General features: G+C 48.3%; 1 protein-coding gene across 1 annotated transcript in view; it reads right to left on the bottom strand.

Annotated features, from left to right (window-relative positions):
- The window catches only part of LOC132657540 (piezo-type mechanosensitive ion channel component 2-like), a 57,739-nt gene extending 47,688 nt beyond the window's left edge, over nt 1–10,051 (bottom strand). The window contains 8 exon segments of the mRNA XM_060396843.1: nt 1,746–1,929; nt 2,885–2,986; nt 4,335–4,412; nt 4,415–4,538; nt 5,991–6,191; nt 9,642–9,727; nt 9,819–9,873; nt 10,016–10,051. Coding sequence (XP_060252826.1) covers nt 1,746–1,929; nt 2,885–2,986; nt 4,335–4,412; nt 4,415–4,538; nt 5,991–6,191; nt 9,642–9,727; nt 9,819–9,873; nt 10,016–10,051 — 866 coding nt within the window.
- Nucleotides 10,052–13,092: the final 3,041 nt, after the last annotated feature.

Below are 13,092 nucleotides of genomic sequence, written 5' to 3'. Positions count from 1 at the left end.
TAGCCATTCTAATAAGTATGTTAGTATAATCCCTCTTTAATTTGAATTTGAATTTCCCTAGTGACTAATGATGTTGAACATCATTTCAAAATATGCTTATTCTCTTATCTTTTTGGATTAAGCGTCTGTTCAAATCTTCTGCCTGTTTTAAAAATTGCATTGTTTCCTTCATATTGAGCTATAGACATGCTTTATATGTTCTGGATACAAGTCCTTATCAGACATGTGTTTTGCAAATCTTCCCTCTCTGTCATTGGCTTATCTTTTCATGATCTTAACAGTGTCTTTTGAAGAGCAGAACATTTTTTATTTTGATGTAGTGCAATTTATCAATTTTTTTCCTATGGCGGCTCGTGCATTTTGTGTCCTATTTAAGAAATCTTTCTTCAGCTCAAGGTCACAAAGTTTTCCTTTTTTTTTTAAATAAATGTTTGGGGTTTTACATTAGGGCCCACGATCCATTTCAAGTTGATTTTTGCATATGATGTGAAGTACAGATAAAGAGTTTTTTTGTGCACTGGGGAAGGGCGGTGGATATGGACTTATTCAAAAATGTTCTAGTACCTTCAATAAGATTATCCCTTCTGAACCATCTGTTCCATTGATCTAGGTGTATACCCTTTTACCAATAGTACAGTCTTGGTGATTGGACTTTAAAGTCTTCAAATCAAGTGGTATTAGTATTCCAGCTTTGTTCTTTTTTCGTAATTGTTTTGGATATCCTAGGTCCTTTGCTTGTCCATATAAATTTATCAATTTCTTTTTTTAAAAAATATATTTGTTTATTTATTTGGCTGCACCAGGTCTTAGTTGTGGCATGCGGGGTCCTGCCTTGGGAGCATGGAGTCTTGGCCAGGGGACAACCAGGGAAGTCCCTACTAATTAAAAAATAAAAGTGCCTGCTGGGTAAGAGCAAGGATCTTTCTCCCTGCTGAATTCCTAGAGCTTTAAACAGTGCCTGGCACATAACAGGTGCTCAATAAATAATTTCGAATGCGAGAGTGAGTGAATAGCACAGGGCCCAGTCAACTTAGGGCATGTTTCTAGGAGTGGGGCACTCAGAAATTCATAGATGGCGGTACAACTACTTGGGAGAACTACTTGGCATTTCTTAAACCAATAATATGCATTTCCCCCGTGATCCAGCAATCCAACCCCTAAATATTTATCCAGAGAAGTAAGACATATGTCCACAGAAATGCTGTGCAGGAATGTTCTCAGAAGACTTATTTACATTAGCTCTGAGCTGGAGACAACCAGGTGATGGACTTCAGCTTCTCATGGGTAACCCAGATGTGGAATATTCATACAAGGGATGCTATTCAGCCATAAGAAGGAATGATTTACTGGAACATGCTGAAAAATGGATGGGTCTAAAATATACTATGGTGAGTAAAGGTAGCCAGACACAAGAACGCACATCCCACACAATTCCATTCAGATGAAATCCTACAACAGGAAAATTAAGCTTCAATGCAAAAATCGAGTGAGTAGTGGCCTGAGGAAATAACTCTCTAGGAAGAGGAGAAGGGGGTGTTTCTGGGTGGATGGAGGGTTTCTGCCTTGATACACACCCGCCAGAGGTGAGTGGCTGTTGCAGTTCTAATCTGGATGTTTCACTGTATGGAAATTAGACATCAATGCAATTTTTTTTAATTAAAAAAGAAAATCATAGTAACTTCCTCTCCAAAGTAAGGAATTCTTGAGCGCAGGATGCTGGGCAGGAGTGGAGACTGCCCACCCACCAGGCACCCAGTTCCCACCAGCAGAAGATGAAGTTGAGGACCGGGCTGAGCTGGGCAAGGTCGGCCGGCCTGAGCTCATAGCTGATCTCCATGTTGTCCCCCACCTGCAGCCTCATGGATGCTGTGTTCTCACCCACAAACACCTGCCATTGCAGGGAGGCCACAAGGAGGAGCATGAAGTCAACTGCAAAGACAGGAGGAAGGGGTCGTGGTCCTCAGGAGGGGCCGCCCTGCCCGCGATCTGGCCATCCACAGCACAGGGAGCCACCTGGGGCTAGGACGGCTGAGTGTTCGGGCGGCCTGATCCTCCTCCAGCATCACATGGGAGCTTCGTTGCCCCCATCGCCTCTGGAGGGCACATAGGACAGGAACACTGTGGGAGTTTCCAGAGGTCACTAGGACCCCTCAAAGGTCACAAAGTGTGCTGTGCCTCCCGGAACCCTCTCACTCCATTCAAAGCGTGAATCTAAGCCACAGGCAGAGAGACAACCACAGCCTCACTGGACCACTGGATTCCAGGGTCGGGGAGGGGCACACAGTCTGGGTCTATCAGCATTTGATGGATGGATGGTGAATGAAAAAATGAATTTTGCACAGGATCACATTCAACAAAAAGGTGAGAGGTGGATGAAGGAAATAAAAATATAGGCCATTTCCACATCTTCCAGTTACATCTTCTCCGTAAGGCTCAGCTTATGTTCAAGAAGGTGGCTGTTTCCTAGACTGAGATGGACAAATCCTGAAAAGAACATGGAGTGCTCACTCTGGGATGAGTAGGAGCTGACAACATCCATGTTTTGGGGACTTTCTTTGAGGCAACCCCTGGAAATCTGATTTGCAAATCAGCCATCCACTTTGTAGTTAGGGTCTAACTGAATCTCTAGATTTTAAATCATCTATTGAAAAGTCCTTCCCCACCCCCAGCCCCATCAGAATAATGCTTATGAATTAAAATTCTCTCCGATGCAAGCATTTTTTAATTAGATTGAGACCTTGGAACCTGGTAACTATATTTCTTTGCTGAGTACTGTCTGGGTGATTACAAGAAGATGAAATGGATAAATATTGGAAGGAAGGTTGTCCCAGGTTCTCCAGCACCTGCCCAAGTGTTCAGGTATTCGGACCCCCTTAGTACTCACGGAATAACAGATTGGCATCTGGCTTCTTGACATAATCGGGGAGATATAACCACTTAATGAGATTTGAATGTATTTCTGTACTTGTGGTTCTCCACGGGTAATATGTAAAGGAAGGAGGAACTGTCTTTTCATCTTCATTATTTTTCTAAAGATCATCAAGTCTGTGTTCTAGTAATGCTTCTTTCAAATTATATGGAATGACTTAAGTGCTGGATATGATTTTGGGTCAAGAGAAGGACTTTAAGTTCAGAGGATGCGAGAAACTGCTTCAACCTCTGACCCCCCGTCAGCTGACTTGCTTGGGGACCCCGAAGCAGTCTACCTCGTGGTGCTGGGGGGTCCTACCTGTAGACAGCTGCCCACTCAGGCTCCATCTGCAGGAGGCAGACCTGGGTGGATTCCCCAGTCCTGCTGAGGATTGAGAGGCAAGGGCTGAGCAAGGCTATGGGGTAAGGGGAAGGTGTGATCAGGCTAAAATCTTCAGCCTTGACCTAGGAGAAAAAGGGGGCAAAGGCAGGAGGGAGGGTGATGAGACTGTTCAAAGAGGAGAAGGTAAGGAACAGGGAGCGTACGGGGGAACCAGACAGAGAAAAAGAGAGGGAAGACGGAGAGTGAGGGCAAGAGGAAGAGACTGGAGGAGAAGAGAGGAAGTAAGGAAGAAGAATCTTGTGTTGGGAAGAGTCGAGGAGGAGCAGGAAAAGAGAGGGGAGGGGGAGAGGGAGAAGGGAGCTCTGCAGGGAAAATAGGATGGAGACGATGGACATGTCCTTAGGGAGGGTCACTAACAGCCAACACTTGTGTGAGCCAAGAAGATGGCACCCAAGAAGAGAGCAAAGACTGTCAATTCAACTCAGGACAAGGTTTTTGACTCTTTACTGTATGAGGACAGGAAAGATGACCCAGACCAAAGTCCGCAAACAGGGTTCTCCTTGGTCCTGGGCCCCCAAGAGCCATTTTCCCCAGTGGAGAGGTGACAGCGGCTGGTACTCCCTTCCCACCCAGCCCAGCTCCCTCGTCTGTTCAGGGGGCGTGCAGACGTCTGACTGGCATGGCCTGGCAGGACAGCTGTGGGGAGGAGAGGGGAGAAGTGAAGGGTGTACGAGATGGAAGGGCATCATTCCTCCTGTTTCCTGCACTGTTCATTTTAATTCGCTTTTTGGGGCAGAGTTGGACAAACCCTTCCTCTCCTGGCAACTCCGGGTTAGCTTGGTCGGTCTGACTGCGCTGGGACCACGTCATGGTGGCTGTTGATCCTCTAGAACCACATGGCCCAGATATTGGGCCAAACCATCTCCAAGGCCGCATGATTCCTCAGTGAAGCAATCTCCCTACAAAAGGCACAGAACGCTAATTCCTCCACCTGAGGACCTGATACGTCTAGGGCAAAGTCAACATTTGCCAAGACTCAGTGTTTCCATGGAAGAGTCCCATGGCGGGCAGGTTGGTTTACCTTTGCAGAGAGCAGGAGGCAGCCCCAGACACAGAAAATACTGGAAGATGATCAGACTGACGAGGAAACCGCAGTATCTGGCCAGACCTCAGCGATGGCTTTCCTCTGCCGAAGGCTCAGCAGATAAACCAGCCAGATGATGTGGATGAGGGCGTAGAAATCCACGCACTGCCCCACAGTGTGGAGGGCAGCTATGAAACCCAGCTGGAATGCAGGGCGAGAGACGCAGATGAGGCCATGAACGAGATAACAGCGGGGGCAGGAAGGGCTGTCTCCCCCAGCCACTCCAGGATGAGATGGTGGTTGAGATTTGGGGACGGTGGGGAACTGGGCTCATTTACTTGTTTTCGTTTTATTGCTTTTACAAAGCGCCCACAAAGCCCAGAAACTCATCACAATCATTTGATGCGTTAGCAAATTGGATAAATCACAAATCAGTTTGTTCAAGATGGTCCAGAAAGAAAAAAGGGCAGAGTCTCAACTGCGAGGGGCTATGGAGACTGGGGGACAGTCGGTGGTCCGCACTGAGGCTCCATAGGGCCCTCAGTGGGTCAGAGATTTAACAAGACAGCAAGGCAGAGGGCAGGGCCCCTTATAAAGACCCCTGATTGTGAAAGTGGAACATTCCCACTGGCCAGAGATGGGGCAGTCTGAGCACTATTGGGACAACAGTAACAATGGATTAAAATGCTGGAAACTCATTGAGCTTCTTGGAAGGGTCACCAACCCCACATTAGAAAAATTTAAGCATTGTTCTTGACTTAAAAAAAAAAAAAAGAACTGTATCTCAGGAAAATCGAATAGTTGGGGAGAGGAAGTCTGTCTTCATGGAAGTCTTTAGTTAAGAAACAAGGAGCTCATGATGGACCCAGAACACCCCCGTCTTCACAGGAAACCATGGGGATGTGATCAGCAAAGTCCAGATGATGAAAAACCCTACAGCCTTTGATCGATTTCCTTGATTACACAAATTGCAGGGATAGAAAGAGAATCTCAAGGTGAAGAGCTCAAAGGATGTTCGACCAAGTGACCAGTCACACTGTGTGGAGTCTATTTGGATCCTGACTGGGACAAATTTTCAAGTTATGAGCCAATCCGGAAAATCTGGACACAGATTTGATGTTTGATTTTGAGAAATGGTTCATTTTTCATGGGCAGGTAACGGTCTTGTTTTTGTATTTTGGAGAATTTGCATCTTTGAGAGATAAACACGGAAATATTCATGAAGTATGGCCTTTACTTCAAAATAATGCTTGGGTCCCAGCAGAGGCTTCCCTTGTGGCTCTGCTGGTGAAGAACACCTGCCATGCTGGAGACCTGGGATCAATCCCTAGGTCAGCAAGTTCCCCTGGAGAAGGAAATGACTACCCACTCCAGTATTCCAGCCTGAGCTATCCCATGGACAAATGAGCTTGGCGGGCTATCGTCCATGGGGTTGCAGAGTTGGACACAACTGAGTGACTAAGACACACACACCCTGGAGAGGGAACAGAAGGGTACAGGTGAGCCGTGAGTTGATCATTGCTAAAGATGCTGAAGGATGCATGGCAGCTGATGATATGGCTCTCTCTACTTCTGTATATATCAGATGTTTCTTTTGTTTAAGGAAACAAAAAACAAGGAATTGATATATGGAAGCAAAAGCAGAGAGGTCACCTCAACCCCAAACTTGTAAAATCCAAAGCGGACAAAATACTGCAAGGCGCTCAGCAGCCCATGGTCCAGGTGCGCCCTGGTGATGGTGTCCAAGGTGGCGCTGGCAAGGTGCCCCAGCAGGCCTTCCCGAAGTTGGTGGATGCTCTGGCGCTGGCTCACCGTCACCTCCAGAGTCATCAGGGCCAGGACAGCCAGCTGGTTCTGCCAAGCACAGAAAACCCACATCAGCGCCATTTGGGGCAGAAGCCCAGTTTCCCGGGGCTGCCCCCTAGGCAGACCACTTCGCTGGACACCCAGACTCTCCACCTGCCATTCTTCAGCAGCACTGTTGTTTGGGTGATCAGCCCACCAGGCTGCCCCCTCCCAGCAGAAAATGCTGGTTTCAGCACCAACTCTTATGAAGGGAGGGGGGGCCTGCTTCTTCACTCAACCTGTCAGAAGGAGTAGATAACATCCCCTCCCTGTCTCCCAAACATTTCCTCTCATTTCTCCCCATCAGAGATGCTCTCTGCAAATACAGAGGTATTGATTTTCCAATTGATCGAGGTGGAGAAAGCTTCATACAGTTATGATTCTTGACAAGCTGGGAATAAAAAGCCGATCATAATGAGTTCATTTACTTTGGTTGATTGTATTACTTTATAACACAAGGCGTACACCAACACCCCCTTCCAAGGACGACTCCCTCTGGTAGCTGCCGGCTCTTCACAACGCAGCTGGTTTGTGCTGAAATTCATCTTGTGGCATGAGGTGTGAATTTAAAGATCTTCCTTAGCTGGCTGCATCTTTTATTTTTTTCAATGCAATGGCCATTCTAAGGAATCTTTCCTGCACCCAGAATGACTTGATGGATGGAGGAAGAACCACTCAGATGCGAGGTTTATAAGAGGGTGTTTGTTGATGAGCGATGGGGGGAAGATGCAGTGAAAGCCTAATTGTTGGTTATAAATATGCTGTATTTTCCCTATCGATCATGTGACACGGAAGTGAAAAGGATTACCTTATTAGATCATATTTAGCCATAAGTATGCCCTGTGTGCTGTAACACGAGGCCACTTGCGAGAGACTGACCAATTATTCCAGATGAAGAGAGAGGTCTGTTCGGAGCCCCAGACGGTTCGAGTGCGTCCTGGTTCCTATGCAGATGTGGCCGGCCTCCTCGCCGCCTTTCATGCCCTTCATAGAGATTCTCTGTTCCAAGCAGCCTCCCGTGGCTGTGCGGAGACCCCAGTGCAAATTAGGAGATGCGGACTAAATAGGACTTCTGTTTGACGGCTTGAACTGCTGGCTGGTCCTTTTCCAGGAGCTTCTGGGGGTGATGTCTGGAGTTGCGTGGTAACCAGCAGAGGCTGACACGTCTTAAAATAAAGTGTCTGACAATGAACCTCTGCTCCCCGCGTTCCCAGGAAATGGGTGAGGGCGGGGGGCGGGGGGGGGCTGCCTGCGGTGACTCGGAGGACAGCAGAGCCTTGTTGTCAATCTTCTCGGGTAGCTTGTTAAAATAAACCCGTTCTGCTCTTCCCTGCCTTCCTAACAGTGTGCACTTAACACCATGCCTTCCTCTTTGGGGACCGAGGGTGCTCTCCCCTGCCACGTGGAGTGCAGCCAGGTCATGGGGCCCCTCGCCCGTGGTCTCCTTCTGGGAACAAGCTCTAGAGCTGGGCCAACATGGCTTCCTCCTTCTGAGGGGGTAGAGGGGTGACCCGAGCCCTCTGGATCCCAGGCCTCCTCTGAGAAGAGCCCTTGGTGGAGGGCAAGGGGCAGAACCCAGAAGCAGACGCAGGGTTGTCCTGGGAGGATGCCAGGGGCAGGGCCCCAGGCTCAGCTGGTTACCACCAGCACCCTAACTTCTGCACTAGAGACACTGCAGCACTTTGGGTCCCTACTTGCTTGGACAGCAACCTTTCATTTGCTACCTAGGTCCTCTTTCTTCTAGACTGAGGCCTGGAAACCCTTGACCAGCCCATCTCCCTGCATGCACCTGCAGATGCTACCTGGTCTCCTACTGCTTTGGGGGGACACCCCCACTTCCTGCTTCTCAGGTGTGATCCTGCAGGACGGCCTGTTCCAGCCAGCAGGTGACCCTGAGCTGGCTCTCATTCCTGCCCTGCTGCTACTGCTCTGTGTGACCACAGACAAGTGCTTCACCCTCTCTGAGCCTCAGAGTCATTGGAAGTAGGGCCTCCCACCCTCAAGTCCCAAGGCTGAGCTGAAAGAGTGAAGATCACAAGCAAATCCCTTGCAAACTCCCAACACGTTGGAAGAGGCCCCAGAAGGGGAGCAATTAATCTCCCCACCTACACAGGCAAGGCGCGACCAGACTTCGATTTTGGCTGAGTTGTTTAATTTTCACTTCTGCTAACAGCCTGCCTTTAATGTCACCTCTGTCCTTATTCATTCCTGGCTTTCCGAGCCGCCACGGAAACCTCTCTAGGCAAAACAGTAAAAGAGAATGATAAGTCGGAGCCAGGTTCATCGCGGTAATATATAACTTGGCCACCAAAGCAATTACTTAATGTAATGTTCCCTGGGAAGGAAGGGGATGCTGAGTTTATGGAGAGGGTATCCACTGCATGCCTGGCCTGGCCAGCTTCTCCATCTCATCCCGTCCTCCCTGGCGCTCAGACCCCGGAGGTTCACACTGCTCTGACATCCCCATTTGTCTGCTCCCGCTAATCACAGGCTGTGATGTCATCCCTACCTTCAGACAAGGCAATGCTCTGCCATCACACTTCCTTAATGCTCCAAGCCACTCTGCCAGGTCCACAGGCTGTAGTAAAACCATCAATCCTCCGGCGAGTGGGGCTGGTGGGCGCGTTCTATTTGCTCACCACACCTTGGGGGGATGCAGAAATGATGACGGGGCACTAGGTGGTGTGAACCCCAGAAGCAACTCAGCTACAGGGTTGCCTGGGAAGGACTTCAGCTGAAAGACCCCAAGCCAGGCCTTGTGCCTCAGTTTCCTTATCTGTAAAAGAACCAGATGGACCAGACAGCCCTTCTGGTACCTCCATTGGGCTTCGCCCCTCACACTCCCCAAATACAGAGGGATGGCTGGGCATCAGCTCCCTCTGGGCCCAGAGGTCCTGGCCCCCAGGCAGGTGGCTTCTTACCTTACCTCTTGACGCACTGTCCATAGGCTGGGCACGGGGTGGGGGTGGGGGCTCTCCTACCTGCCCGGTCCCCTCCCTGTACCTGCCCCACCCCGACCCTTTCTTCCCAGAATTAGTAGTGTCCTTTCCACCCTCCTCCCACCACCTCCAGCCCCAGGGTGTCTATGTCCTTGCATGCGTTCATCTGTCCCTTTGGAATCTCATCTGCAGCATCTTCTGAGCATTCGCCCCCAGCACAGTGCCCGGTGCAGAGCGGGCTTGCCATCAGTGTGTGTTGAACGATTAAATGGACATAGTATGGCTCTTAGGTGAGTTGTTCACAACCTTCCCAAATGGGCCTCAACTATCTCCTTGAGATGGCTGAGATTGCACTAGCTGGCTTTTCCCAGACACAACAACATTGTATTTTCATGGCTCCTCTGACAACTCTCCTTAGAGAGAGGAAGGCGCTTGCTGGAGAGGTGAGAATTCAGTCCCTGCCTTTGCCTGGAGCCCTCCTGTCTGGTCAGGAAGAAGCTCCGGCTCCAACAGAGCTCACCTGTGTGCAGTCTGAAGCATAGGCGGAGGGTACAACCCACTTCAGTTGGTACATCACTTTGCAGACCACTATCACACATGTCCAGACTGCGGAAACACGGGATGTGAAGCGGCTTAATGTGGAATAGGGCAGGGACAACACCCAGAGGATGTAAAACACAGAGTTCATCAAGGAAACCTACAAGGAAAGTGTTGAAGTCTGTGAGCACCTTGGCTTGGCTCTTATTCCCTGCCTGTGATCAGAGCAGCTCAAATTAGGGGGAAATGGGAGTTAAAAATACACCCACTGGACCTTCCATAAAAGGTCAACACCACGAAGAAGAAAGAGAAGGGTCTTAGAACCTGAGGGCAATGGTCCTCCTGAAAACCACTGACCTCTTGCAGGGTGAGCCAGATGACCACAGGGGCCATGAGCTTAATGCTATGTGTTTCCAGCACACTCCTTAAAAATGCTTGAGTTCCATTCACCATTTCTAGAAACTTCTGAAAGCCAGCAGTCAGCTTGTCAACTGACAAGTCCGGATCACTCGTTTCCTTCTCTAGGGGAAGAGAAAGGCTTTGACCAGATGTCCCTGGTGATGCCCTGGGGTCTGTCTTTGTTGTTGAAAACAATGGGAAGAAGTCTGCATCTCGAAGGAAGCCAGAACAAAGCAAACTAGGAAGACAGTGCTTTTTTTTTTTTTCTAAAGAAAGCTGTTTTCCAACAATACTGAGTGCCTGTGACCAGGCCCTTCGTCCCCACACTGGCTATCCTCCTCTCTGCCGCTGGAGCTGCCTGCAATGGCCCTCTGTCCACATCCCAGGTGCCAGTAAACAATCCTGTTTCCCCTCTACACTAGGGCTGTTTCTATAAAGATTAATGCACGTGTGTGCTCAGTCATGTCTGACTCTTTGCGACTCCATAGACGGTAGCCCACCAGGCGTCTCTGTCCATGGGATTTCCCAGGCAAGGACAGTGGAGTACATTGCCATTTCCTCCTCTCGTGGCTCCTGCATTGGCAGGTGAATTCTTTACTGCTGAGCTACCCGGGAAACCCCATATCGTAAATATTTCTAACTCAGGTCATAGTGTCTGGGCCACACACCCTCGCAGCGCTAAAGCACCTACAGGCCATATGTAGATGGGTGTGGCCTTATCTGCAAAGTCAGGAGGGTCAGAATTGGCCCTGGGGCCACAGTTTGCTGACTGGGCTTCAGGCTGTGAGTTCCTTAAGGGGAGGGGCACCAACTATTTCCCTCTGTCCCAAATTCAGACTTAAATTGAAGAAAGTAGGGAAAACCGCTAGACCGTTCAGGTATGACCTAAATCAAATCCCTTATGATTATACAGTGGAAGTGAGAAATAGATTTAAGGGTCTAGATCTGATAGATAGAGTGCCTGATGAACTATGGAATGAGGTTCGTGACATTGTACAGGAAACAGGGATCAAGACCATCCCCATGGAAAAGAAATGCAAAAAAGCAAAATGGCTGTCTGCGGAGGCCTTACAAATAGCTGTGAAAAGAAGAGAGGAGAAAAGCAAAGGAGAAAAGGAAAGATATAAGCGTCTGAATGCAGAGTTCCAAAGAATAGCAAGAAGAGATAAGAAAGCCTTCTTCAGTGATCAATGCAAAGAAATAGAGGAAAAGAACAGAATGGGAAAGACTAGAGATCTCTTCAAGAAAATTAGAGATACCAAGGGAACATTTCATGCAAAAATGGGCTCGATAAAGGACAGAAATGGTCTGGACCTAACAGAAGCAGAAGATATTAAGAAGAGGTGGCCAGAATACACAGAAGAACTGTACAAAAAAGATCTTCACGACCCAGATAATCATGATGATGTGATCAGTAATCTAGAGCCAGACATCTTGGAATGTGAAGTCAAGTGGGCCTTAGAAAGCATCACTACGAACAAAGTTGGTGGAGGTGATGGAATTCCAGTAGAGCTGTTTCAAATTCTGAAAGATGATGCTGTGAAAGTGCTCCACTCAACATGCCAGCAAATTTGGAAAACTCAGCAGTGGCCACAGGACTGGAAAAGGTCAGTTTTCATTCCAATTCCAAAGAAAAGCAATGCCAAAGAATGCTCAAACTACCACACAGTTGCACTCATCTCACATGCTAGTAAAGTAATGCTCAAAATTCTCCAAGCCAGGCTTCAGCAATACGTGAACCATGAACTCCCTGATGTTCAAGCTGGTTTTAGAAAAGGCAGAGGAACCAGAGATCAAATTGCCGACATCCGCTGGATCATGGAAAAAGCAAGAGAGTTCCAGAAAAACATCTATTTCTGCTTTATTGACTATGCCAAAGCCTTTGACTGTGTGGATCACAATAAACTGTGGAAAATTCTGAAAGAGATGGGAATACCAGACCACCTGACCTGCCTCTTGAGTGATCTGTATGCAGGTAAGGAAGCAACAATTAGAACTGGACATGGAACAACAGACTGGTTCCAAATAGGAAAAGGAGTATGTCAAGGCTGTATATTGTCACCCTGCTTATTTAACTTCTATGCAGAGTACATCATGAGAAACGCTGGGGTGGAAGAAACACAAGCTGGAATCAAGATTGCCGGGAGAAATATCAGTCACCTCAGATATGCAGATGACACCACCCTTATGGCAGAAAGTGAAGAGGAACTAAAAAGCCTCTTGATGAAAGTGAAAGAGGAGAGTGAAAAAGTTGGCTTAAAGCTCAACATTCAGAAAACAAAGATCATGGTATCCAGTCCCATCACTTCATGGGAAATAGATGGGAAACAGTGGAAACAGTGTCAGACTTTATTTTGGGGGGCTCCAAAATCACTGCAGATGGTGACTGCAGCCATGAAATTAAAAGACGTTTACTCCTTGGAAGAAAAGTTATGACCAACCTAGATAGTATATTCAAAAGCAGAGATATTACTTTGCCGACTAAGGTCCATCAAGGCTATGGTTTTTCCTGTGGTCATGTATGGATGTGAGAGTTGGACTGTGAAGAAGGCTGAACGCCGAAGAATTGATGCATTTGAACTGTGGTGTTGGAGAAAACTCTTGAGAGTCCCTTGGACTGCAAGGAGATCCAACCAGTCCATTCTAAAGGAGATCAGCCCTGGGATTTCTTTGGAATGAATGATGCTAAAGCTGAAGCTCCAGTACTTTGGCCACCTGATGCGAAGAGTTGACTCATTGGAAAAGACTCTGATTCTGGGAGGGACTGGGGGCAGGAGGAGAAGGGGACAACAAAGGATGAGATGGCTGGATTGCATCACTGACTCGATGGACGTGAGTCTGAGTGAACTCTGGGAGTTGGTGATGGACAGGGAGGCCTGGCGTGCTGTGATTCATGGGATCGCAAAGAGTCGGACATGACTGAGTGACTGAACTGAACTGAACTTCAGTGCTCAGCACCTTGCCTGGCACACAAAGCACCCCGCCCACCGCCATCCCCACACCAAATGCTCAGAGACATGGAGCATGAATGAATA

The sequence above is a fragment of the Ovis aries genome, chromosome 13 (genome assembly GCF_016772045.2).
Source record: "Ovis aries strain OAR_USU_Benz2616 breed Rambouillet chromosome 13, ARS-UI_Ramb_v3.0, whole genome shotgun sequence".
In the NCBI taxonomy this organism is placed as follows: Eukaryota; Metazoa; Chordata; class Mammalia; order Artiodactyla; family Bovidae; genus Ovis; species Ovis aries.
Note: the sequence above shows the minus strand (reverse complement) of the source record. Positions and strands in the feature narration are given on the sequence as shown.